General features: G+C 48.7%; 1 protein-coding gene across 3 annotated transcripts in view; it reads left to right on the top strand.

The window, feature by feature from the left end:
* Positions 1-27,720, top strand: part of ATXN2 (ataxin 2) — a 125,926-nt gene that overhangs the window by 73,190 nt on the left and 25,016 nt on the right. For all 3 annotated transcript variants that reach the window (XM_040346397.1, XM_040346389.1, XM_040346383.1), the window contains exon 16: positions 22,494-22,557. In XM_040346397.1, coding sequence (XP_040202331.1) covers positions 22,494-22,557 — 64 coding nt within the window. The remainder of the gene's footprint in view (positions 1-22,493; positions 22,558-27,720) is intronic.

Raw genomic sequence — 27,720 nt, 5'->3', positions numbered from 1 at the left:
ATAAGCGGTGTTGACATTATGAAGGCAGGTTTTGGTGACTGCAAGTAGATTAAGGCTCTGTTTCCACTTATGCGACTTGGGACTGAAAAGTCTCACCCCATGATTTCCAATGAGTACTGTTCATATCTTTGCGACTTCAAAGTAGTCCCTGCACTACTTTGGTCCCACTTTGATGTGACTTGGTGTCCATAGACCTCAAGAATACACAGGCATTGCTTCAAGTTGCGGCAAAAAAGCGTTGCATAATCACGCGACTTTGGGGTTGCAATAGTGGAAACAGAGCCTAAAGCAGTTGGTGACAAAGTGGCCATGAACAGAGGTGAGTTTATTGCAGAGAAGAGCGGGCATTTCAGAGGGAACAGGAGAAGGGGAGTCTGGTTTTGGGAAGAAGAGGATTGGAAGCTAAATTGTGTAAATTGCGGCTGCTACCAGAGGGCACTGAGTGATGGGTGTGTTGGGTAAAGTTAAATGGAGGCCCAGGGTTTAGAGACAAGTCTCCAGAGGTTAGGAGAAGCAGAAAGATGAGGGTGGTAATGAGATTGCGATTTATGAGGGGGTTTTATTAGTATCTGTGATTTAGAATTAGGGGGAGGTGCAGAATTGAGGGTGATATACAGATTGTGGGCTGGAGAGGAGGGGTGAAGCAAAACGTTTAAGGATCAGGGATACAACAGTGAACAGGAGAGGTAAGGAATGCATGTTGGAGAGGAAGGAGAGCTGAATGGGGAAAATGTCACCCGCAGTCTGGTGTTTTGTCAATGGTTGTATTAATGTATCCATGGCAAATTGGCTATGTTATTGAACCCCTCTTTATTGTTTTTGCCATCCTGTTAAAATTAAATATTGGTTCAAATGGAAACAAAGCCTGCGTCTGCTACCCTTGATTCCCTGCTTGAGTACATAATGCTTACTAGTAAAAGCGTGCACCTTAAATTGAGCTCTATCCTAAAAAGTATTTAACCAATTCAAGACCAAGCCTATTTCTGACACTTGTTTACAGGTTAAAAATCAGTATTTTTTTTTTTACTAGAAAATTACTTGGAACACCCAAACATTTATTTATATAATCACGGTTTAGAAATAAAACAGTTCAGTCTCTGTAGTATTAAAATACCCAAAACGGCTCTAAAAAAATCAATAATGATAGACTCTTGGTAAAAACCACTGAATAAAGAAAGTCTTGGATGTAGTCAAGGTGAAGAACACAATCCAAAGTGCTGAATGGTGTGTCAGTAGTGGTAATCCTAGCGTGCACCTTCCACCAGGCAAAAAAATGATCTCAATCCACAGCGTGATGCACTCTCCCCAAGGGGGTTAAACTCACCAGAAAACTGAAAAATCTGAGCCATAAATAAGCGAATACATCAGCCGCTTTGTCACGGACCATCACCAGCAGGCGGGGACAGCAGGCACAGGAGCTCCACACAAGGTCATAAAAACAAGGAACAGCAATATAGTGTAATCCTGTTTATTAATCCAAAGTAGCCCATACACTGAAAGCCACCTTTAACCCATCTACGTACATCAAATCACAATAAAATGAGCATAAATGTGACCCCAGAGGGCGCTATCACCAGATCCAGCCATCGATGGAGAGCAGGGGAATCTTGCAGTCACCGTAGCAGCTTTCTAGTTTGGAGAGCGGAGTGGGTGAAGCGCACACGTCATTTCCGGGTTAGCAGGGATGTCGTGGGTCACGCTCTAACACATTTTCTATTTTCCTTTCCGGCTGCTCAATGGTTGTATATTGAAAAATATTTTACTATTCTTGTCTGTTGGTGCTGCTTGGGGTTCTGTGGGTTTGATTTGGTGCCAAGTTGGTGTTCTGCAGGCCCTTATTTATATATATATATATATATATATATATATATATATATATATATATATATATATATATAAATATTAGTGCTGTCAAACGATTAAAAATTTTTATCACGATTAATCGCATTAATGTCATAGTTAACTCACGATTAATCTATCTAATTTATGACGAATTTCCCCACAAATATCGCACAATTCTGCAAGTCATTATTTATGATCGCTGTTTTCTAGCTGATCTAAAACCATTTTTGACATAAAGGGACACTTTTGGACAATCTACAGTTTTCAGGCAGAAAGAATAGTTTTTATTTTATAAAAGTACATGTAGGACACTGGGCAGACCACTAGGGACAAGGGGGGTGTGTATTTTTTACATACAGTACTGTAATCTATAAGATTACAGTATACTGTGTGTATTGTGTTTGTTTACTTTTTTGAATTTGGCGCCGTTCTCCGCTCCCGTGCGTCGTAACGTCGCAGGGAACGGAGATCGGCGGCACACAGACACTGTGAATCGAGCGAGGAGGACCCGCCGAGCGAGGAGGACCCGCCGAGCGAGGAGGACCCGCTCGATCACACAGCGGGGTGGCATCGCCGATCACACAGCGGGGTGGCATCGCTGGATCCAGGGACAAGGTGAGTAACTTGCCTGTGAATCCAGCGAGAAGGTAAGCCTCGCCGCGCCGCTGCACACTCTGCACGTCCACCCCGAGCGCTCCCGCGTTAATCGCGCGATAAAAATATTGACGGCGTTAACATGGGTTTGCGTTAACGCCGTTAATATCGCGTTTAACGCACAGCCCTAATATATATATATATATATATATATATATATATATATATATATATATATATATATATATATATATATATATATATATATATATATATATATATATATATATATATATATATATATATATATATATATATATATATATATATATATATATAAATTATACACACACACAAACTGGAGAATAAAATTAAAATGGGGTTGTTGCAATATTTTATGTCGCACTGTATTTGCGCAGCGGTCTTTCAAACACAATTGTTTGGGGAAAAATACACCTCACTTAATTTAAGAAAACAAAACAATAGAGTTAACCCAAATTTCTCTTTCGTTCATAGACGGACACAGCCTTCATTGACCTTAGGGTTATGCTTCTTCCTACCAGGAGATTTAGGCAGAATTCTACAGCACTTAAGGTGTTAAAAACTTTCCTTCATGCTGCTCCTCCCAGGGGGCGTGGCTCCCCCAGGCATAACCCACACCCTGCTTTAGCAGCCTCAGTTTGTTTTCTGCCTAACGACAGGAGGTCAAGGCTATCTCTGGAGTTCCTGGACTCTGGAGTTTTTTTCTGGCGATTTTTCTCGCTTTTTTTATTATTTTTGTTCCTGCATTTTTGAATCCTGCGATTCTTCTATCAACAGCCGACTGGGTGACAGGCTGGGTCCTCGACTCTTGTAGTCCCCCCATGTTCGGCCTTCGAGCGTGTGCCGGCCCTCAGCTCAGCTTTGGGACGTCCACGACAGGCCCCATTGCTCCAGGGGCGGCCGGGGAACTTTGGTTCTAGGGCACACATATGACCGGTCTCTATGGCTTTGTCGCAGTGTGTCTGGCCGACAGCCATGCCGTTTACGGACGTTGGTTCTGTCTGGGATACCTCCAGCCGGGTAGTCGCAGGACAGGTAAGTAGTGGCCCCTTACTCAGGTAAGTGGTCTGGCTGGTGGTTTCCCTGGGGAGGTCGACTGAGGGTCCGCCCTGCTTTCCTCTCTCCCCTTCCTCTTCCTCCTTCCCCTGACTGGGTAGTGGCTGTGAAGGGGGGCCTCCTGGGTTTTCTTTGTTACCACCGGGGCCCGTGTGTTGTTAGGGGGACTGTGTTGTTACTCTGGGGGGTGCTGCTGTGTGCTGCTGTGTTCTATGAGGTAATTTTTACCTCAGACAGCGGCCGTCTTGGAAATCTCCTTGGTAACGCTGTGATTCTTTTCTGAGGTAACAGACAAAGCAGTCAGTGCTGCTGTGTTCTATGAGGTAATTTTTACCTCAGACAGTGGCCGTCTTGGAAATCTCCTTGGTAACGCTGTGATTCTTTTCTGAGGTAACAAAGCAGTCAGTGCTGCTGTGTTCTATGAGGTAATTTTTACCTCAGACAGCGGCCGTCTTGGAAATCTCCTTGGTAACGATGTGATTCTTCCCTGAGATGACTCGGCACAGCCTCTGGTCAGTTTTAGTGCTGTTACAGTTTTAGTGCTGTGAATCTTCCATCAGGTGAATACACATCACAGTCAGCACATCAGAGCACACCTGAGGTTTTTCAGCTCCCTCTGCAGCTGGGTGGGGTGGTGAATACCGGGGGCCCCCATGCTCTGCAATAGCAGCAAGGAGGTGACCAGTGGGGTTTTTTTTTTGTCCTGCCTTGCAGGGTGGGTGACTCAGCGCTGACACTATGGAACTCAAGCTATGCCTGAGTTAACCCTTAATGCCCCTCCCCCTGCCACATCTGTTATGTTGGCTGTCCTGGGTTTCTTGCCAGGTTTGAAGCAGCTAGTGCCTGGATGGGGGGTAAAAAACCGCCCCCTCCCTGAAGCCTGCTTCTGGGGATGACACAGAATCGCTGTTTTTTTCTGGTTCTGTTATGTCAGAGGCTGCGGGTTTTAACCCTTATGGATAGTGAGGATGACTCTGCTGCAGTCAGTTGCTGGCAAGAATTTGTTGGAGCTCTTGTTTCTGCGGTGCGTGAGGCTCTAAAAATTGAGGATGTGGCGGAGACACCTCCGTGTCAGTACCAGCAGACTACCACGCATCGCTGAAGTGTTTCCTTGTGTTCCTTATTTGGACTATATGTTATACAAGGAATGGGATGCACCGCAAAAAGTTTGTCAAAAAACTTTGCAACCCGTTACCCCCTTGAGGGGGGCTTTAAAAAAAAAAAAAAAAAAAAAAAAAGTAGGTCTCTCCTCCGCCAGTGGACCCCCCTGTGTCCAGACTGCGCAAGGCCACCACATTGCCTGTGGAAGGGGCTCCTGCATTTCAGGATCCCGCTGATAGGAGAGTGGAGGCCGTGGCCCGCTCCCTATTCACGGTGGTGGGTTCGGCGGTGAGGCCGGCTCTGGCCGGGGCCCTGGCAGGCCCCGACTAAAAGGGCGAAGCTCCTGCTGCAGGAGCTGGAAGAAGGACCTCTAAGGTGGCCTTGGTGATCACCGTTAAGGGTGAACGGTCCTTTTGGGTCTTCCCTGACTGGCATCATTGAGGATGCCACAGGTGGTAAGCGCATGCTGTTCCCACGGTTTGGGAAGGGCTAGGGACCTCGCCCTGTGCAAGGACCCTCCTTGCCTACCTCCGAGCGTTTTTTCGCTCGCCCTGTGCGGTGGGGGTAGGTCTACATGGTGCTTGAATCCCCGCTGCGGGGTAGCAGCGCACCGGATACCGCATGCCTAACAAGTCTGCGGACATACCTGCTTCCGCCTGAAGGTCTGCTCCCGCCCGTGTCTCGGGTGGGAGACTGGCTTCGCATTGCGAAGTGTTTTCCTTGGGGTACAAGATTGAGTTTCTCTCTTGTCTGCCAAACAGGTTTTTTCCCTCCGGCTTCTGGCCTCCTCCGGTTCGCCGGTTGACTCCGTCAGGGGCTGTCCAGGATCTTCTGGTCAGGGGAGTGATTGTGCCAGTTCCCTCGTTGGAACGGTCTCGGGGTTTTACTCCATTCTGTTTGTGTCCCCATGGAGGATGGGGCCCGGTCGATCCTGGGCCTCAAGTCCCTCGTTTTGTTTTGTCAGGTTTTTCTGGCATCCTTGGATGTCATGAACGTGTACCTGCATATCCTCAAACCACCAGAGATTCTGTGCTTTGCGGTCGGGGGGGACCATTTTCAATGGTGTCCTTCCCATTCGGCGGGTTTTCGCCAAGGTGCTCGTACCGATACTGGCCCGGCTGTGACAGCGGGGGTTTGTTATCATGGGATGTCTGGACGACATTCTCCTACGAGCTTCTTCGAGCTCTGCATTGGTGGAGCCGTGTCTATCACGTGTCAGGCTCTCCGAGTGTTCGGCTGGTTTCTGGATTGTCCTGAAATCAGGGTTGATTCCGTCTCAGGGATACCTGAGACTTGTCCTGGATTCCTCCGGGGCGGGAGTGTTTTTCTCCTAGCGGAAAAACTTCAGACTCTGCTATCTGCTGTGCAGCAGTTGCCGACCCAGAAGCGGTCATCTCTGCGATTCTGCAGGAAGGTTCTGGGTCAGTTGGTAGCCTCTTTCGAGGCGGTTCCGTATGCCCAATTCCACGCCAGGGTACTACGGAGGGAACTGCTGTCACGATGGGACTAGCTTCCGTCATCTCTGGATTACCAGATTCAGTTGAGTCATCTGATCATGTCTCCCCTGGTATGGTGGCTGGCGTTTCCGGTGCTTCGGGCCGGAAAGTCATTTTTCTGCAGGCCACTGGACAGTGGTCACGACGGATGCCAGCCTCTCCGGTTGGGGAGGGGCGCTTGGGGCACCCAGTCAGCCCAGGGGCACTGGACTCAGGTGGAGTCCTGCCTACTGATCAACGTTCTGGAGCTCCGAGCAATCAAGCTTTGCCTTACCAGGTGGTCCCTGGATCTACAGGGCCGACCGGTCAGGATCCTGTCCGATAACACCACGTCCGTGGCGTAGGTTGATCATCAGGGAGGCACACGGAGTTCTGTTGCAGCGACGGGGGTCGCGCGCATCCTTTCGGTGGGCCGAAGGGTCCGTTCCGGCTCTATCGGCCGGGTACATTCCGGGAATACGGAATTGGCTAGCCGACTACCTAAGTCGCACTGCACTGGGCCAAGGAGAGTGGTCTCTCCACCCGCAGGTGTTTCGGGGTCTGTGCCGAAAGTGGGGCACTCCGGACGTGGACCTTCTAGCGTCCCGTCTCTATATCGGTAGGTGCCACGGTTCGTGGCCAGGTTTAAGGACCCGTGGGCGGACGCGTCAGGCGCGTTGGTGGCTCCTTGGGGTCGCTGTCGCCTACTTTACACCTTCCCTCCTCGGAAGCTTCTTCCTCGCCTGCTGCGCAGAGTAGAAGCTGTAGGGATTCTATCGGTCCTGATTGCCCCAGATTGGCCGCGTCGCTTCTGGTACGCGGACCAGGTGCGTCTGCTGGCAGACGCCCCCTAGCGTCTTCCCCTGGGAATTGATTTTCTGTTACAGGGTCCAATCTTCCACCCTGTTTCACAGCCACCGGCCTTAGCGGCGTGGCTGTTGAGAGCCAGGGGCTTAAGGACCGAGGCCTATTGGGCTCGGTGGTCTCTACCGTGCTGCCTGCACGGAGGTCTACCTCACGTAGGTTTTTTCCTCATACATGGAAGGCCTACTTCTCTGTGTGTGGGGAGATGAACTGGCACTCTCGTACATGCGTTGTGTACAGGATTCTGCTGTCTTTGCAGCAGGGAGTGGTTCAGGCTCTCGCCTTACGTACGGTTAGGAGCCAGATTTCTGCTCTGGCTGTTTTTTACTTGCAGCGACCCTTGGCATAGCACTCCTGGGTGCGTGCGTTGGGTCAGGGGGTCTGGCAGGTGGCCCCTCCGGTGCGCCCTCCATTACCCCCATGGGACTTGAATTTAGTCCTTTCAGTGCTTCGGGATGCTCCCTTTGAGGACATTCGGGAGGTTTTTTGTTTTATTGTCACAAAAGGTGATTTTATTTCTGGTAGCAATTACCTCGATCAGACGGGTGTCTGTCTGTTCTGGTGGCCTTGTCTTGCAAGGCTCCCTGCTTGGTCATCCGTAAGGATGAGGTGGTGCTGCGGCCGCAGCCGTTTTTCTCCCTAAGGTCGTTTCGGCTTTTCACTTGGATGTGGACATTGTTCTTCCATCCTTGTGTCCTCAGCCGAAGAACCCGAAGGAGGCCACTTTACATTCTTTGGATGTGGTTCGGGCCCTTCGAGTTTACTTGTCGGCGACAGCTCCGTTCCGGATGTCGGACTCGCTGTTCGTGTCTGTGTCCGGTCCCAGTAAGGGCCTGGCAGTTTCGTCGGCCACCATTTCCAGGTGGATCCGACGGATTGTGCTTCAGGCCTATGCCCTGAAGGGCGGGCGCCCCCCTTTCGGGTCATGGCGCATTCGATCGGGGCCTCTTGGGCTTTCCGACACCAAGCCTCTGTGTTACTGGTGTGTAAGGCTGCGACCTGGTCGTCGGTCCACGCTTTTTCAAAGTTTTATATGGTGGATGTGAGTGCATCTTCGGATGCCTCCATTGCCTACAGGCGGCAGTTTAAGGTTGGAGTTCCTCCGTTGAGTAACTCCGGTTTTTGTTTGGGGTGTAACCTGTTTTTGCTGTGTTATTTTTCCCACCCCTCGAATTTTTTTGACACTGCTTGGGGACGTCCCTAAGGTCAATGAAGGCTGTGTCCGTCTATGAACGAAAGAGAAAAAAGGATTTTTGTACTCACCGTAAAATCCATTTCTCTGAGTTCATAGACGGACACAGCACCCACCCCTCCTTTGTTTGTACTGCTTGTTACGAACTGAGGCTGCTAAAGCAGGGTGTGGGTTATGCCTGGGGGAGCCACGCCCCCTGGGAGGAGCAGCATGAAGGAAAGTTTTTAACACCTTAAGTGCTGTAGAATTCTGCCTAAATCTCCTGGTAGGAAGAAGCATAACCCTAAGGTCAATGAAGGCTGTGTCCGTCTATGAACTCAGAGAAATGGATTTTACGGTGAGTACAAAAATCCTTTTTTTTGTATATTGTGAAACTTGATGTTGCGCCGAGTAAAACATGTAAATTGTAGCGCTAGATAATACACAAAGTGATGTGAAACACTGTGTACACTAAATAGATCATTGATATATGTCCAACATAATTATATTAATATATGAAGAAAAAATAAACATGAAAAAAAATCTCCAAAGTGCTAAGAAGTCAATGAATATATGAAGAAAAATGAATTGTAAAATCTCCGATGTGAAATGGTAGACAGTCCAATGAGCGTAGAAGTGCTAAGGTTCCCACAATCTGAACGTGACATACAATGTGAAAAGGCCGCCACCCAATGGAAAGAGGCTTACCGGAAGTGTTGAACCCTGAGGAACATGCGTTCAAAGGGTCAACAAAGCTGTATATAAATGCTGCAAGACCAAATCTTCATGTGTAACGAATATACGACGTCCAACACAATCCGCTATGCCCAAGGTGGACGGATGTAAATGCTTGTGGGCAATGACCCACCGGAGGTCAAACGGAACCGGATTGAGAGGAAAAAGGAGAAGCACATAGTGTAATATTGTAGGCAAAGGGGATTTAATGTAGGTAGAAACACATTGAACGATGAAAAACAGCGCTGATCAAATATAAACGGCAACAGTGGGGTCTACCGACGCGTTTCGTAACATGGTGCATCGTCTGGCATCCCCCAGACGATTCACCATGTTACGAAACGGCACTGTTGCCGTTTTTATATTTGATCAGCGCTGTTTTTATCGTTCAATGTAAGTGTTTCTACCTACATTAAATCCCCATTGCCTACAATATTACACTATGTGCTTCTCCTTTTTCCTCTGCTCAACATCATCCAGTTCTGTTTGACCTCCGGTGGGTCATTGCCCACAAGCGTTTACATCCGTCCACATTGGGCATAGCAGATTGTGTTGGATGTCGTACATTCGTGACACCTGAAGATTTGGTCTTACAGCATTTATTTACAGCTTTGTTGACCCTTTTGAACGTATGTTGCTCAGGGTTCAATTCAACCCTCCTGGTAAGCCTCTTTCCTTTTGGTGGCGGCCTTTTCACATTGTATGTCATATTCAGATTGTGGGAACATTGGCACTTCTACTCTCATTGGACTGTCTACCATTTCACATCAGATATTTTATAATTCATTTTTCTTTATTAATTCATTGACTTCTTACCACTTTGGAGATTTTTTCATGTTTATTTTTCTTTATATATTCATTGATATATGTCCAACATAATTATATTATCTATTTAGTGTACTCAGTGTTTCACATCACTTGGTGTATTATCTAGCGCTACAATTTGCATGTTTTGTTTACTTTCCACCTGTCTATTGTTTTTTGTAGCTGCTTACCATCTTGGATAGCGCAGAATTATTTTGTATTTGTTGCCATTTCTGATGTTGCACCGAGTGAATAGATACCCAACATGTTGCACTTAAAAATGACACGCACTTGTGGAATGGCCACAAACTACAGTACTTTAAAATCTATATATGGGACGCTTTAAAAAATTAACGGTTACCTGTTTAAAGTTAGTCTTTTTCTAGAATTATTGCTCTCGCTCTAATGATTGCGGCGATACCTCATGTGTGATTTTGAACACCATTTACATTTGCGGGCGTGACTTATGTATGCCGTCTCTTTAAAAAAAATAAAGAAAAATTACTTCTTTACTGCCACAAGGGATGTAAACATCCTTTGTGACAGTAATAGGCACTCACAGTGGCTTTTTAAAGCGACACCTGAAGTCTAAAGTGCCCAAAACCCCTCCTCTGCACTTCAAAGTGTTCAAAACGCCAAAATCAACATTTTTGAATAGTGTTTTTTTTTTTTTTTTTTTTTAAATCTGTACGGATGGCTGCTGAGTAAAGCTTCTGGGTTACATCTGAGACCCGATCCAAGCCGAATCCGGTTTTGTTCAGGTCTCCGGCCAGCCGATAAATCTCCTGAGCGTGCCAGCTGGACGCTCGGGAGACCCAGGAGCAGGGCAGGATTAACAAGGGGGCTGATGGAGCTGCAGCTCCAGGCCCCTTTCTCAAGATAGGCCCATTTGCCCAAAAAAAAAATAGACTTTGGGGGGTTGTAGCTCGATGACCAGAGGTCACAGAAACCCCACATTTGGGGGCTAGGCATAGGAAGACCTACCCCACACCTGGTCAAAATATGGGACTATCATTTATGGTTCCGGAGATACGGGCCTGCTTGCACAGCCTGTCAGAAGCTACATTCAGAGCGGCCAATATAAATACAAGCTGACACACTGCAGCAGACTGATAGGATCACAGGGCTTATAATAATTATTTGTATATTACTCATGGTAATTAAACCCCTTGCCACCCAGGCCAATTCTGACACTTCTCTCCTACATGTAAAAATCATAATTTGTTTTTTGCTAGAAAATGACTCTATGATGGTCTTTGCACTTTTTATGTTGCACGGTATAGAGCTGCACGATTCTGGCTAAAATGAGAATTGCAATTTTTTTGCTTAGAGGATAGATCACGATTCTCTCACGATTCTTGCGCCGTAACATCATCTTTCACATTAAAACAAAAAAAAAATGGGCTTACTTCACTGTTTTGTTTTTATGATTTTTATTATTCATTGAAGTGGGCAAATGCAGTGTGACATAAAATATTGCAGCAATAGCCATTGTATTCCCTAGAGTCTCTGCTAAAATATATATAATGTTTGGCGGTTCCAAGTAATTTTCTAGCAAATAATATTGCTTTTTAACTTAAACAAGTGTTGTAGCTGGATTCAGGAAGGCGGGCGCATAGTTGTGGCGGCGTAGCGTATGGCATTTACACTACGCCGCCGTAAGTTAGCGAGGCAAGTACATGATTCACAAAGTACTTGCCTGCTAAGTTACGGCGGCGTAACGTAAATTGGGCGGGCGTAATGGCGCCTAATTCAAATTTAGCCGAGGGGGCGTGTTTTATGGTAATGGAGGGTGACCTTACGTGATTGACGTATTTTACGAACGGCGCATGCGCCGTCTGTGTACATATCCCAGTGTGCATTGCGGCAAAGTACGCCGCACGGTCCTATTGGTTTCGACGTGGACGTAAATCCCTATTCACGGACGACTTACGCAAACGACGTAAAATTTTCGAATTTCGACGCGGGAACGACGGCCATACTTAACATTACTATTCCAGCTATTTGATGGAATAACTTTAGGCCTGATAATGCGTTGTGTAAACGGCGTATCTGTACTGCGTCGGCCGGGCGTACGTTCGTGAATAGGCGTATCTTGTGATTTACATATTCTACGCCGACCGCAATGGAAGCGCCACCTAGCGGTCAGCCTAAAAAATTACACTTTAGGATACGATGGTGTAAGACACTTACGCCGCTGGTATCTGAGCCTAATTTAAGCGTATCTGGTTACCAGAATACGCTTAAATTTGCGTCGGCGCAGATTCAGACTTAAACGGACATATCTACTGGTACGCCAGCCTAAGGCTGCATTCACACCTGAACGCGGCGTATTGTCCCGCGATTTGCCGCGACAAATTGCGGCATTTTGTCCCGCGATTTGCCGCGACAAAATGTGTTGTTTTTTAAGCCTAACATACGCCGGAGGGGTGATTAACATTGTCGGCTATGCCGAACGCCACCTGGAAAAAAAGGGTCCGGGACTTGTTTTGAGCTTCAGGCGTACAGCGTTTCGGCGTTCGGCGTGGAGATGTGAACCATCTCCATAGCCGACAATGTTAAAACACCCCTCCAGCGTATTGCAGGCTGCAATAGCGTCGGGCGTTAAAACGCCTAGGTGTGAATGGAGCCTTAGTCTTTCTGAATCTAGCTATTGGACTTTAACCACTTGCCGACCGCTGCATGTATATGTACATCCACAGAATGGCACGTACAGGCAGATGGGCGTACATGTACGTCCCCGCCTTTCCGCGGGTCGGCGGTCCGATCGGGACCACCCCCGCTACATGCGGCGGTCGGATACCCGCGTGGAGCGATCCGGGGCGACGGCGCGGCTATTCGTTTATAGTCGCGATCGCTCCCCAGAGCTGAAGAACGGGCAGAGCCGTATGTAAACACGGCTTCCCGGTGCTTCACTGTGGCGGCTGCATCGATCGAGTGATCCCTTTTTATAGGGAGACTCGATCGATGAAGTCAGTCCTACAGCCACACCCCCCTACAGTTGTAAACACACACTAGGTGAACCCTAACTCCTACAGCGCCACCTGTGGTTAACTCCCAAACTGCAACTGTCATTTTCACAATAAACAATGCAATTTTTGCTGTGAAAATGACAATGGTCCCAAAAATGTGTCAAAATTGTCCGAAGGGTCCGCCATAATGTCCCAGTCACGAAAAAAATCGCTGATCGCCGCCATTAGTAGTAAAAAAATTTTTTTTATAAAAATGCAATAAAACTATCCCCTATTTCTCTTTCGTTCATAGACGGACACAGCCTTCATTGACCTTAGGGTTATGCTTCTTCCTACCAGGAGATTTAGGCAGAATTCTACAGCACTTAAGGTGTTAAAAACTTTCCTTCATGCCGCTCCTCCCAGGGGGCGTGGCTCCCCCAGGCATAACCCACACCCTGCTCTAGCAGCTTCAGTTTGTTTTCTGCCTAACCGACAGGAGAGTCAGGCTCTCTCTGGAGTCCTGGACTCTGGAGTTTTTCTTGCAATTTTTCTTGCGATTTTTCTCGCTTTTTATTATTTTGTTCCTGCATTTTTTGAATCCTGCGATTTCTTCTATCAACAGCCGACTGGGTGACAGGCTGGGTCCTCGGCCCTTGTAGTCCCCCCAGGTTCGCCCTTCGAGCGTGTGCCGGCCCTTAGCTCAGCTTTGGGACGTCCACGACAGGCCCTGTTGCTCCAGGGGCGGCCGGGGAACTTCGGTTCTAGGGCACACATATGACCGGTCTTTAATGGCCTTGTCACAGTGTGTCTGGCCGTCAGCCATGCCGTTTAGCGGATGTTGGTTCTGTCTGGGATACCTCCAGCCGGGTAGTCGCAGGACAGGTAAGTAGTGACCCCTTGCTCAGGTAAGTGGTCTGGCTGGCATTTTCCCAGGGGAGGTCGACTGAGGGTTCGCCCTGCTTTCCTCTCTCCCTTATTCCTCTCCTTCCTTCCCTTTTGGGTAGCGGCTGTGAGGGGGGGTTTTTCTGGGGTCTCTTTATTATCACCGGGGCCTGTGTGTTAGCTGGGGCTGTGTGTGTTCACTGCAGGGGGCTGTAGTTTTCTCTGCGGGACTTGTGTGCTGTTTTACTGTGCTGCTGTGGCTGCTGGCTGTGTCTGTTCTTTTACAAAAAAAAAAAAAAACATTTTTAAAAAGTGCACCACGGCCGCCATTTTGCCGTAGTCGCGCCTTGTGTATCTCGGCAGCCATTTTCTTGTGGTCCTTGGCGTTTTTTTGCATTATGGCGGCCATCTTTCATTTTCGTTTGGCCTCGTGTGGCCGTTTTAGCGCTCGGAGAGACCGAGAATCTCTCCGTGGGGACTGTCAGCAGCGCAGCCGGCTTCTCAGCACATCATCAGGCTCCTCTCAGCGCGATGCACCAGGCGGGGTGGTGAGTTCCCTGGGGGCCCTCATGCTCAGAACTCGAGTTCTGTTGCAGCGACGAGGGTCGCGCACATCCTTCGGTGGGCCGAAGGGTCCGTTCTGGCTCTATCGGCCGTGTACAGTCCGGGAGTATGGAATTGGCGAGCCGACTCCTAAGTCGGACTGCGCTAGACCACGGAGAGTGGTCTCTACGCCCGTAGGGGTTTTCAGTGTCTGTGCCGAAAGTGAGGCACTCCAGGCGTGGACCTTCTAGCGTCCCGCCTCAACCGGAAGGTGCCATGTTTTTGGCCAGGTCAAGGGACCCGTGGGCTGACGCGTCAGGCGCGTTGGTGGCTCCTTGGGGTCACTATCGCCTACTTTAAACCTTGGTAGCTTCTTCCTCGCCTGCTGAGCAGAGTGGAAGTCGAGGGAATTTTTATCAATCCTGATTGCCCCAGATTGGTCGCGTCGCTCCTGGTACGGGGACCTAGTGCGTCTGGTGGCAGGCGCCCCCTAGTGTCTTTCCCTGGGGGTTGATCGTCTGTTACAGGGTCCGATCTTCCACCCTGTTTTTACAGCCACTGGCTTTACGGCATGGCTGTTGAGAGCCTGGGGCTGAAGGCCCGAGGCCTATTGGGCTCGGTGGTCTACCGTGCTGCCGGCACGGAAGTCTACCTCACGTAGGGTTTACATCATACGTGGAGGGCCTGCATCTCTGGTGAGGAGATAAAATGGCACCCTCGTACATACGTGGTGTCCAGGATTCTGCTGTATTTTACAGCAGGGAGTGGATTAGGCTCTCGCCTTAAGTTCAGTTAGGAGTCAGTTTTCTGCTCTGGCTGTTACTTTCAATGGGCCTTGGCGTCGCACTCCTTGGTGCGTACGTCTGTTCTGGGGGTCTGGAATGTGGCCCCTCCACTACCCCCATGGGACTTGAATTTAGTCCTTTTGGTTCTTCTGGATGCTCCCTTTGTGGACAATCGGGAGTTTTTTTTGTTGACCGTCACAAAAAGGGAGCAGGTTTAGCTCAGTGCTAGAGTACATGCATTTGACCCTGGGTTCAAGCCCAGGAGGGTCTGCGTTGTTAAGTGGCCATGGCTCAGCGTGGGCATTTCCACTGTGTTTTTTTTCTGGTAGCGATTACCTCGATCAGACGAGTGTTTGTCTGTCTGAACTGGCGACCTTGTCTTGCAAGGCTCCCTACTTGGTCATCCATACGGATGAGGTGGTGCTGCGGCCGCAGCCGTCTTTTCTCCCCAAGGTCGTTTCGGCCTTTCACGTTGAGGTGGACATTGTTCCTCCATCCTTATGTCCTCGGCCGAAATGGAGGGAGGAGGCCTTTTTACGTTCTCTGGATGTGATTCGGGCCCTACGAGTGTATTTATCTGCTACGATTCTGTTCCGGAAGTCTGTCTCACTGTTCGTGTCGCTGGCCGGTCCTACAAAAGGGCCTGGTAGTCTCGTCGGCCACCTCGTCGGGGTGGATCCGACGGATTGTGCTTCAGGCCTATGGCCTGAAGGGGCAGACGCCTCCCTTTTGGGTTACGGCGCATTCGACCAGGACGATCGGGGCCTCTTGGGCTTTCTGGCATCATGCCTCTGTGTTACAGGGGTGTATGGCAGCGACCTGGTCGTCGATCCACACTTTTTCAAAGTCTTACAAGGTGGATGTGAGTGCATCTTCTGATGCCTCCTTCGGCCGCAGGGTGTTACAGGCGGCAGTTTAAGGTTGGAGTTCCTCCGTTGAGTAACTCCGGTTTTGTTTGGGGTGTAACCTGTTTTTGCTGTGTTGTTTTTCCCACCCCTCGAATTTTTTTGACACTGCTTGGGGACGTCCCTAAGGTCAATGAAGGCTGTGTCCGTCTATGAACGAAAGAGAAAAAAGGATTTTTGGTACTCACCGTAAAATCCATTTCTCTGAGTTCATAGACGGACACAGCACCCACCCCTCCTTGGTTTGTACTGCTTGTTACGAACTGAAGCTGCTAGAGCAGGGTGTGGGTTATGCCTGGGGGAGCCACGCCCCCTGGGAGGAGCAGCATGAAGGAAAGTTTTTAACACCTTAAGTGCTGTAGAATTCTGCCTAAATCTCCTGGTAGGAAGAAGCATAACCCTAAGGTCAATGAAGGCTGTGTCCGTCTATGAACTCAGAGAAATGGATTTTACGGTGAGTACAAAAATCCTTTTTTTGTAAATGCTATAAATTTTGCGCAAACCAATCGATCAACGCTTATTGCAATTTCTTTTTTTTACCAAAAATAGGTAGAAGAATACGTATCGGCCTAAACTGAGGGAAATTTTTTTTTTATATATATTTTTTTATATATATATATATATATGTTTTTGGGGGATATTTATTATAGCAAAAAGTAAAAAATATTGAATTTTTTTCAAAATTGTCGCTCTATTTTTGTTTATAGCGCAAAAAATAAAAACCGCAGAGGTGATCAAATACCACCAAAAGAAAGCTCTATTTGTGGGGGAAAAGGGACGCCAATTTTGTTTGGGAGCCACGGCGCACGACCGCGCAATTGTCAAAGCGACGCAGTGCCGAATCGCAAAACCTGGCCTGGGCATTTAGCTGCCTAAAGGTCCGGGGCTTAAGTGGTTAAGGGGCAGATTCACGTACAACCACGCAAAATTTTGCGTGCGTAACGTATGGGATTTACGTTACGCCTCCGCAACTTACACGGGCAAGTGCTATATTCTCAAAGCACTTGCTCCGTAAGATGCGGCGGCGTAGCGTAAATTACCCGGCGGAATTCAAATTCGGAGAGGGGGCGTGTATCATTTAAATGAAGCGCGTCCCCGCGCAGAACGAACTGCGCATGCACCGTCCATAAAATATCCCAGTGTGCATTGCTCCAAATGACGTCGCAAGGACGTCATTGGTTTCGACGTGAACGTAAATGACGTCCAGCCCCATTCACGGACGACTTACACAAATGACGTAACTTCTTAAAATGTTGACGCGGGAATGACGGACATACTTCACATTGGCTGCGCCTCATATAGCAGGGGCAACTTTACGCCGGGAAAAGCCTAACGTAAACGTTGTAACTTAACTGCGTCGGCCGCGCGTTATGTTCGGGAATTCGCGTATCTAGCTAATTTGCATACTCGACGCCGAGTTCGACGGAAGCGCCACCTAGCGGGCAAAAAAAAAATTGCAGTTGGGTCCGACGGCGTAAGACTTACGTCTGTCGGATGTAATGGATATCTATGCGTAACTGATTCTAAGAATCAGTCGCATAGATACGACGGCTCAGATTAGGACTTACGACGGCGTACATTGAGCTGCGCCGTCGTAAGTCCTATGAGAATCTGGGCCTAAGTGGTTAAATTTAGTTACAATGTTGGCTAGTTACAATGTTTCATTTTGTTTACAAAATTGCCAGACTGCCCAGATGTTTTCTTTACACACAGAAGTGTATCCCTTTGATCTAAGAAGGAAGTGTTAGTTACAATGTTTCCTGTTAAAAACTTGGCAGACTGCCCAGATATTTTCTTTTGATAGCTGAAAGTCTCTCCAAAGAATCAGCAAACTCTGCATTGGAGATCGTCAGGGGGGTTGAATCGAGATCACAATTTTTTTAACGATTAATTGTGCAGCTCTAGCACGGTATTTGCGCAGCAATTTTTCAAACATGTTTTTTTGGGAAAAAAAACTGTTTCATTCATTAAAAAAAAAAACCACTAGTTTAGTTAAGTTGGCACGATTTTTTTTGGTATCCTAAGCGATGCTTTAAATTTTTTTTTTTAGGTTACATGTTTAGAGTTACAGAGGAGGTCGAGTACTAGAATTATTGTTCTCGCTCTAACTATCGTGGCGTATGTAACGTGTGTGTATCATGGCTCTGATACTACCAGTGCCTACCCAGCCACTGACTAGTATCTCTCCCCAGCCTGTCCCCACACACCCTCTCACCTGCTGACCTGTGGATGGGGGGAATCACTCCTGCAGTGTTATTGTGTTCTGCCAGTGCGTACAATGATCAGTGTTGCTGACTATAGCTGGCAGCACTGATTGTTTTGGGAAAAACCTAACAGGCTGGTTGTACTAAAGTCGATTAATAGATTGACTTGTGTAAAACCAGCTAGCCTATACATAGACTATGGCTGGTCTCTGCGTAATTGGCGTAATTTCAATCCATGTATGACCCGCTTAACCACTACACAGTCCCTAAATATCCTTCCACTCCTGTACATAGTGCTCACTGTCGTACTCTCCACACTCCTCTCCTGTACATAGTGCCCACTGTCATACTCTCCACACTTCTCTCCTATACATAGTGCCCACTGTCATACCCTACACACTCCTCTCCTGTACATAGTGCCCACTGTCATACCCTCCACACTCCTCTCCTATACAAAGCGCCCACTGTCATACCCTTCACACTCCTCTCCTGTACATAGTGCCTGCTGTCATACACTTCTCTCCTGTACATAGTGCCCACTGTCGCACCCTCCACACTCCTCTCCTGTACATACTGCTCACTGTCATACCCTCCACACTCCTCTCCTATACGTAGTGTACACTGTCATACCCTCCACACTCCTCTCCTATGCATAGTGCCCACTATCATACCGTCTACATTCCTCTCCTGTACATACTGCCCACTGTCATACCCTCCACACTCCTCTCCTGTAACATACTGCCCCATCATACCCTCCACACTTCTCTCTGGTACGTACTACCCTCTGTCATACCCCCACACTCTTCCTGTACATACTGCCCATTGTCATACCCTTCACACTCCTCTCCTGTACATAGTGCCTTTTGCCGTACCCTTTGCACTCCTCTCCTGTACATAGTGCCCACTGTCATACCCTCCACACTCCTCTCCTATACAAAGCGCCCACTGTCATACCCTTCACACTCCTCTCCTGTACATAGTGCCTGCTGTCATACACTCCTCTCCTGTACATAGTGCCCACTGTCGCACCCTCCACACTCCTCTCCTGTACATACTGCTCACTGTCATACCCTCCACACTCCTCTCCTATACATAGTGCCCACTGTCATACCCTCCACACTCCTCTCCTATACGTAGTGTTCACTGTCATACCCTCCACACTCCTCTCCTATACGTAGTGTTCACTGTCATACCCTCCACACTCCTCTCCTATGCATAGTGCCCACTATCATACCATCTACATTCCTCTCCTGTACATACTGCCCACTGTCATACCCTCCACACTCCTCTCCTGTAACATACTGCCCCATCATACCCTCCACACTTCTCTCTGGTACGTACTACCCTCTGTCATACCCCCACACTCTTCCTGTACATACTGCCCATTGTCATACCCTTCACACTCCTCTCCTGTACATAGTGCCTTTTGCCGTACCCTTTGCACTCCTCTCCTGTACATAGTGCCCACTGTTAGACTCTCCACATTCCTCTCCCTCACCTGCACATACTTCCCACTTATATACCGTCCATACTCCTCCCCTATGTCGCTTACCCACAAAAACAGTTCTTTAAAATTATACTGAATATCCTCAATTGTTACCAGCTCTAGAATGGACACACTTTTGTTGATTCAACTAAAGGAAATCTCAGTTCTCATATTTGTTCTGCCCCATTATTAGTACCCATTTAATTTTGTGATTACTACTATGATGTATAGAGGAACATCGGGGATCTCGGCTACTCTAAATATAGCACTTATATAAAAAAGTGTCCCTGAAAATATTTTTGAAATGTTGGCAACTGTGCACTTAGGCACTGCCCAAGGGCCACTGGGTCAGTAGGGGGCCCCATGAGAGGCTCCTGGGATCCTGTGATAATAAAGCGGTAGTAAACTTTCCTGACATTACTACTTTTTAGAGGCCCTGGGGTAGGTTATGCCACAATGTACAAGTATGCACAGCATATTAGCACATTAGTGTACACCTAAATTTTCAGACTGAGCCCTCCAGTGCTGCGCTGTGATGAATCAGGCGGGGCCCGGGCACTTCCATGTTCACCCGGTCTTCCTTCTGGGTTCTGTGTCTTTGGTCACTTGCCTTGGCAGGGCTGCGTTCATGTCATTCCCACGCATTTATCTATATATATATATATATATATATATATATATATATATATATATATATATATATATATATATATATATATATAAAACTCTATGTGTGTATGTATGTATGTATGTATGTTCCAGCATCACGTCCAAACGGCTAAAGATATTAACATGAAACTTGGCACACGTTACTTATATGTCAGCAACAAACATAGGATAGGTGGTTTAACCCTTACCCACCCCCATTTGCCATGGTCGGGGTTTTCCTTTAAAGTCCCATTCAACTCTATGGGAAATACATGTTACTTCATAACTTCCAAACGGCTGTACATATTTCGATAACACTTGGTCACATGTTACTTATATGTCCACTTAAACTATAGGATAGTTAATTTATCCCTTAACTACCCCCATGTGTGAGGGTCGGGGTTTTTGTTTAAAGTCCCATGCAAATCAATGGGAAATGTATGTTCCCACATAACTTCTGTACGCCTGGAGATATTTCAATAATACCTGGTACACATATTACTTATAAGCCAAATAAAAATATATGACAGTTAAATTAACCCTTACCTACACCCTTATATAAAAGATGGGTATATTTATATTACTATGATTTTCCTCCCCAAAAGGTTAAGATAGGAAGACCGGGCAACGCCGGGTATTCAGCTAGTTTATTTATAAAAGGCCCCACCAAAATCCTCAGCACCAGGCCCATGATGTTCTTAAAGCGGATGTGCCATGGGAACAAAATATTAAAAGCCAGCAGCTACAAATACTGCAGCTGCTGACTTTTAATATTAGGACACTTACCTGTCCTGGAGTCCAGCGCCGATCGCAGCAGAGCACGAGCGATCGCTCGTCACTCTGCTGCTCCCCCCGCCATCCACGCTGAGGGAACCAGGAAGTGAAGCGCTGCGGCTTCACTGCCCGGTTCCCTACGGCGCATGCGCAAATCGCGCTGCGCCCGCCGATTGGCTCACACGCTGTGTGCTGGGAGCCGAGTGTTCCCAGCACACAACGGGCGACAGACGGGATGTGACAGAATGCCCGTCTTTCGCCCGTAGCGTGTGGCCGGAAGTGGGTGCAAATACCTGTCTTTAGACAGGTGTCTGCACCCCCCTCCCCCCTGAAAGGTGTCAAATGTGACACCCGAGGGGGGGAGGGTTCCGATCAGCAGGACTCCACTTTAGGGTGGAGAACCGCTTTAATCTGGCCCTGCCCAGGAGAAGGAGGCACGTCCCCTCTTGCTGCTTGTGAGCCCCTCGGTACCCGATGGATGTATTTTTCTAGCTGCAGGCATCACCCCAGTGCAACCACTTCCTCAAAATGATGTACATGTGATTTGGTAGAAAGTGGTTAAACTAGAGCTGAAGACCCTTTATGTATAGGGTAAGGGAGGGTTATAATCCCCTGCACACACACCACCCAACCCCCCAATCAGGAATTTTACCCTTAACTTCCTGTCCCATAAGTAAAACGGGTAGTGAGAAAAATCCTGGTTGTCCTCAGAACTAGTGTCCCCATTGGAAAATTTCCAATTGCAGGAGAAGTACAGCCAAAGCTTGTTTGGCTTTACTTCTACTGTGACAGCGGACATCACAGCCATATGATTGGCATCCGCCCAGATGCCTGGACACTCCAGTGAGCGTATGGGGGGGGGGGGGGATCTGAGCACCAGCTCTCTGCTCATGCAGCACTGAGGACCCAGCGATCGGCGATGTGTGATCGTTCGGTTCTCACTCTTGAAGCTGGCGGGGACCAATGCTGCATCCACCCAGGTAAGTATAATTTAAAAAAATACCAAGCTTCTCTTTGATTTCCTGTTTGGTGACGACAAATTTGGTATTTCCTTTTACTTCAACAGCACAATTTTAATATAGTATAAATCTCCCCAACAAGAACACGGACTGCAATAAAAGACCTGACGACATCTGTGTTCTAATCCCTCTTCAATCCAATTTAATCAAGGAATTGCCTTTTAGTCAATCTTTAAGCTGTAAAAGTGTATAAGCTTTGTTGGAGTGCAGGCACCCTCTAGCACAGGGAAGGCACTTATTTAGCTTTTAAAACTTTCCTACGTGTAAAATGCCATTGCCTCTACTGACCATTGCAGATTTGCTGTTTCATAAGGAGACCTGGCCTAAGCTCAACTGGAGGCTATTCATACATTTTAGTATCACGGTGATGCATTTGAAGACTAACACGGGTGAATTTAGGCATCACAGATTGCCTGTACTTTAGCACTGTTTAGTTAGACATTTGTAGTTCTGATCAAGTTCATCTGGAATTATTTGGCATTTTATTTTAAGGTTCAGTGTTTGCTATATATAAAAGCACATAATTGTATACCGGTTTTGTTTTAGGTTGTGTGTGTTTTTTTTTTTTTTTTTCTGCACAGTAATTGTAGATTTTGTATTTTCTTTTAGGCAAGTACGAAAATCCACTCTAAATCCCAATGCCAAGGAGTTCAACCCACGGTCATATGCCCAGGTAATTGTGTTACTTTGCTGCCTTGCAGACCCTCCTACCTTCAATTTCTGAGTCCCTGCCAAGGGATAATGCAGTGCCTTGAAAAGGTGTTCATACCCCTTTGAAATTTTTCCAAATTTTGTCATGTTACAGCCAAAAACGTAAATGTATTTTATTGGGATTTTATGTGATAGAGCAGCACAAAGTGGCACATAATTGTGAAGTAGAAGGAATATGATAAATGGTTTTCAATCCTTTAATTTATTTTTTACAAATATGTGAAAAGTGTGGCGTGCATTTGTATTCAGCCCTCTTTACTCTGATACCCCTAACTAGAATCTAGTGGAGCCAATTGCCTTCAGAAGTCACCTAATTGGTAAATAGCATTCATCTGTGTGTAATGTAATCTCTGTATAAATACAGCTGTTCTGTGAAGCCCTCAGAGCTTTGTTGGAGAACCGTTGTGAACAATGAGCATCATTAAGGCCAATAAACACCAGACAGGCCCATGGTAACTAGAGGAGCTGCAGATATCCACAGTTCAGGTGGCAGACTCTGTCCACAGGACAACCATTAGTCCTGCACTCCACAAATCTGGCCTCTATGGAAGAGTGGCAAGAAGAAAGCTGTTGTTGAAAGAAGGCCATAAGATGTCCCAATTGCAGATTGCGAAAAGCAATGTGGGGGACACAGCAAACATGTGGAAGAATGTGCTCTGATCAGGTGAGACCAAAATGTAACTTTCTCTTTCGTCCATGGGTGGACACAGCTCCTTATATTCTTGACTTGTGGGTTTTGTTCCGTCTATTAGGGGAGGACTAGGTAGACATGTTGGACATTTAAAACATGTGACTTTAGCAAAGCTGAACAGCTCCGCCCAGGGGGCGGTCCCTCTGGTCATAACCTTTTTGGCCCAGGGTCCTGAAGAAATTTTATTTTTGAATCTTCTATCAACTGCCGGCTGGGAGACAGGCTGGATATTATAGATCCTTGTAGTCCCCCCTGTCCGGCCATCGAGCGTGAGCAGACCTTGGCTACACGCTGGGTTGGCCACGACTGACCCCATGACTCCAGGGGTGGCCGTGAGCTATATGCTCCGGGGTCCACATATGACTGGGCTGCTGTTGTCACAGTGGACCGGCCCACAGCTTCTCTGTGCTGCTCGGTTGTAGGTCTGTCAGGGACGGTAAGTATGGTTCCTTCTGCCTCGGCGGGATGGAACGGCTGGGCATTCCTAGGATTAAGGGGTTCTCCTGTCCTCCCTTTCCCTGCCCTACTGTCACCTTTTTTTCTCCTACCCTCGTGGGGCTTGCTGCGACCGGGGTATACCTGTGGGGGGACTCTAGGTCCCGGTTGGACTGTGGGGGTGTTGGGAGCCCGCTCTCTGTGGGTGGTGGTCTATCACTTTGGAAGCCTCAGCTGCGGCCTTCTCGTCCACATTGCGGTGTTTGGGTGCCATTTTGGTAGCGCCGTCACCATTTTCTCTTCCGTTCATGGACGGACACAGCAGCCTTTGACCTTAGGGTTATGTACCTTCCTTCCAGGAGAGTTAGGCAGAAAAAAAGCACTTTAAGTGTTAACAACACTTTCCTCGGCACAGCTCCTCCCAGGGGGCGTGGTCCCCCGGGTATAACCCACACTCTGCCTCAGCAGCTCCAGTTTTTTTCTGCCTAATGTCAGGAGAGGACATGGCCTTCTGGAGTCCCTGTACTCTGGTTTTTTTTTTTCACTTTTATTTGTTTTGTTCCTGCATTATTGAATCCTGAGATTCTTCCATCAACTGCCGACTGGGTGACAGGCTGGGTCTTGACTCTTGTAGTCCCCCCATGTTCGGCCATCGAGCGTGTGCCGGCCCTCAGCTCAGCTCTGGGTCGTCCACGACAGGCCCCATTGCTCCAGGGGCGGCCGGGGAACTACATGTTCCAGGGCACACATATGACCGGTCTCTATGGCCTTGTCACAGTGTGTCTGGCCGACAGCCATGCCGTTTAGCGGACGTTGGTTCTGTCCGGGATGCCTCCAGCCAGGGGGTCGCAGGACGGGTAAGTAGTGGCCCCTTGCCCTGGCAAGGTGGTATGGCTGGTGCTTCCCTGGGGAGGTCGACTGAGGGTCCGCCCTGCTTTCCTCTCTCCCTTTCCTCTCCCTCCTTCCCTATACTGGGGGGGGGGTCCTGGGGTTTTATTGCCACCGGGGACCGAGTGTTGCGGGGTGCTGTGATTTTTTTTTTGCGTTTGGGGGTGCTGCTGTGTGTGCTGTGTTGTGTCACTGGATTTTTAAACTGCGTTTGGCCGTCATTTTGCGGCGGACACGGTTTACATGGTCGGCCATTTTCTTGTAGCCCGCATGGTGCTTTTGACCTCAGACGGCGGCCATCTTGGAAAAGTCTTGGCCTCTAGTGCCTGCAATAGCACTGCTAAAGCCCGCGAATCATCCCTGAGGGACAGACACAGCGCAGCCAGCACTTCTCAGCGTTTTCAGCTCACACTGCAACCGGGTGGGGAGTTCTGTTTTTGCAGCCGGGAGGTGACCGGTGGGTTGTTTTGCTTTGCAGTACTAGGGTGGCACAGCGGTGGGGCATCATGGAGCCTGAACCAGGGGCTTCTGCCCCAGCAATGCCTGAGTTAACCCTTAGTGCCCCTGCCGCATCTGTTGAGGCAATGACTGCTGTCCTTGAGGCATTTCTCGCCAGGATTGAAGCGACAAGTGGCCAGAAGGGGGGTAAAAAGCGCCCCCTCCCTGAGCCTGCTTCTGGGGATGTCTCTGACACAGAATCATACCCTGCTATTGCTTCTGGCTCTGGTTCTGTCATGTCAGATGATGCGGGCTTAACCCACGCGGACAGCGAGGATGACTCTGCTTCAGGGTCGGTGAATGATAAGGAATTTGTTGGAGCTCTTATTTCTGCGGTGCGTGATATTTAGAAACTTGAGTTTATGGCGGAGGCATCGGATGTGCCGGTCCCTTTTGGGTTCCGCAAGCCGCCCCGCACCGCAAAAGTGTTTCCTTGTATTCCATATTTGGACAAATTGTTATACAAGGAATGGGATACGCCGCAGAAAGTTTTTGCTGTTCCAAAAGACTTTGCGACCCGTTATCCCTTTGAGGAGAACTTTAAAAAAAAGTGGGTCTCTCCTCCGTCCGTGTACCCTCCCGTGTCAAGATTGAGCAAAGCCTCCACGTTGCCGGTGGAAGGGGCTCCCGCTTTTAAGGACCCCGCAGACAGGAAATTGGAGGCTGTGGCCCGCTCCATGTTCACAGTAGTGGGTTCGGCAGTAAGACCGGTTTTGGCCGGGACATTGGTGTCGCAGACACTGACCGAACAGGCAAAGTTTTTGCTACAGGAGCTGGAGGCGCAGGATGCTTCCGAGACCTGTAAGGACTTGGCTGAACAGTTGGTTCAGGGTCTGAATTTTGTCTGTGAGTCGGCCCTGGATATGCTTCCCTTGCTCTCCAGGGCCTCCGCGGTGGTACTACGCCGCCTCGTGTGGCTGAAGTGTTGGTCTGCGGACCAGTCTTCTAAAAAAGGCTTTGGTGGACTTACCCTTTAAGGGTGAACGGCTTTTTGGGGCGTCCCTGGATGACATCATAAAGGATGCCACAGGCGGTAAGCGCACTCTGCTCCCACAATCTGGGAAGGGAAAGGAGCCTCGGCGTAAGCAAGGGCCCTCCTTTACTGCCCCAAGCGTTTTTTTTCGCGGCAGGAAAACCTTTTCAGGGAGCCAAAGCGCCCGCCGAAGGGCAAAAACGCCCCTGGTACCGCAAGCCCAACAAGCCTGCTTCTGCATGAAGGTCTGCCCCCGCCCGCATCTCGGGTGGGGGGCCGGCTTCGCAAACTCGCGGCTCGGTGGAGGTCTCTTCTTTCCGACCGTTGGGTTTGCGAAGTAGTTTCCTTGGGGTACACCAAACAGATGTTTCTCTTGCCCACCAAACAGATTTTTTCCCTCCAACCTCCGGCTTCCTCCGGGTCGCCGCAAGGATCTGTCAGGAGCTGTCCAGGATCTGCTGGTCAGGGTGGTGGTTGTGCCGGTTTCCTCAACGGAACGGTTTCAGGGGTTTTACTCCAATCTGTTTGTACTCCCCAAGAAGGAAGGGGTCCGCCCAATACTGGGCCTCAAGGCCCTCAATTGTTTTGTCAAAGTGCAAAAATTCAGGATGGACTCGATTCGCTCAGTTGTAGCAGCGCTCCATTAGGGGGATTTCCTAGCATCCTTGGATATCAAGGACGCGTACCTGCATATCCCCATATGCGCAAAACACCAGATATTTCTGCGTTTTGCGATCAGGGAGGACCACTTTCAATTTGTGGCCCTCCCGTTCGGCCTGGCCTCGGCACCATTGGTTTTCACCAAGGTGCTCGCTCCGATTCTGGCCCTGCTGAGGCAGTACGGGATCGCTATCATAGGGTACCTGCACGACCTTCTTCTGAGAGCTTCTTCAAGCTCAGAATTAGAAGAGGACGTGTCTATCGCCTGTCAAACCCTACGAGAATTCGGTTGGCTATTGAATACCCAGAAATCGCTACTGGTACCGTCTCAGCGGCTGGAATACCTGGGGTTACTCCTCAGAAGGCGAGAGTTTTCCTCCCAATGGAAAAACGACAGACATTGCAGTCTGCAGTGCAGCGGCTGACGACCCAGAAATGGGCGTCGCTTTACTTTTGCATGAGAGTGCTGGGTCTGATGGTGGCCTCCTTCGAGGCAGTGCCGTATGCCCAATTTCACACTCGAGTATTGCAAAAAGAGATTCTGTCACGTTGGGACAAGCTCCCTTCGTCTCTGGATTACCAGATTCGGGTGAGTCGCCTGGTCAGGTCCTCCCTAGTGTGGTGGCTGACATCTCAGGCACTTCCGGCCGGAAAATCATTTCTGCCGTGCCATTGGACAGTGATCACGACGGATGCCAGCCTCTCCGGCTGGGGGGGGTGTCTGGGGTGTCCAGTCAGCCCAGGGGCGCTGGACTCTGGAGGAGTCCTGCCTACCAATCAATGTACTGGAGCTCCGACCTATAAAATTGTGCCTCTCCAAGTGGTCTCTGGGTCTACAGGTTCGACTGGTCTGGATCCAGTCCGATAACGCCACGGCCAAGGCGTACGTCAATCATCAGGGGGGGCACGCGGAGCTCGGCTGCAGCGGCGGAAGTCGCGCACATCCTCCGGTGGGCCGACAGGTACGTTCCGGCTCTGTC

The sequence above is a fragment of the Rana temporaria genome, chromosome 1 (assembly GCF_905171775.1).
Source record: "Rana temporaria chromosome 1, aRanTem1.1, whole genome shotgun sequence".
Lineage (NCBI taxonomy): Eukaryota > Metazoa > Chordata > Amphibia > Anura > Ranidae > Rana > Rana temporaria.
This window is presented reverse-complemented; position numbering and strand designations above follow the sequence as displayed.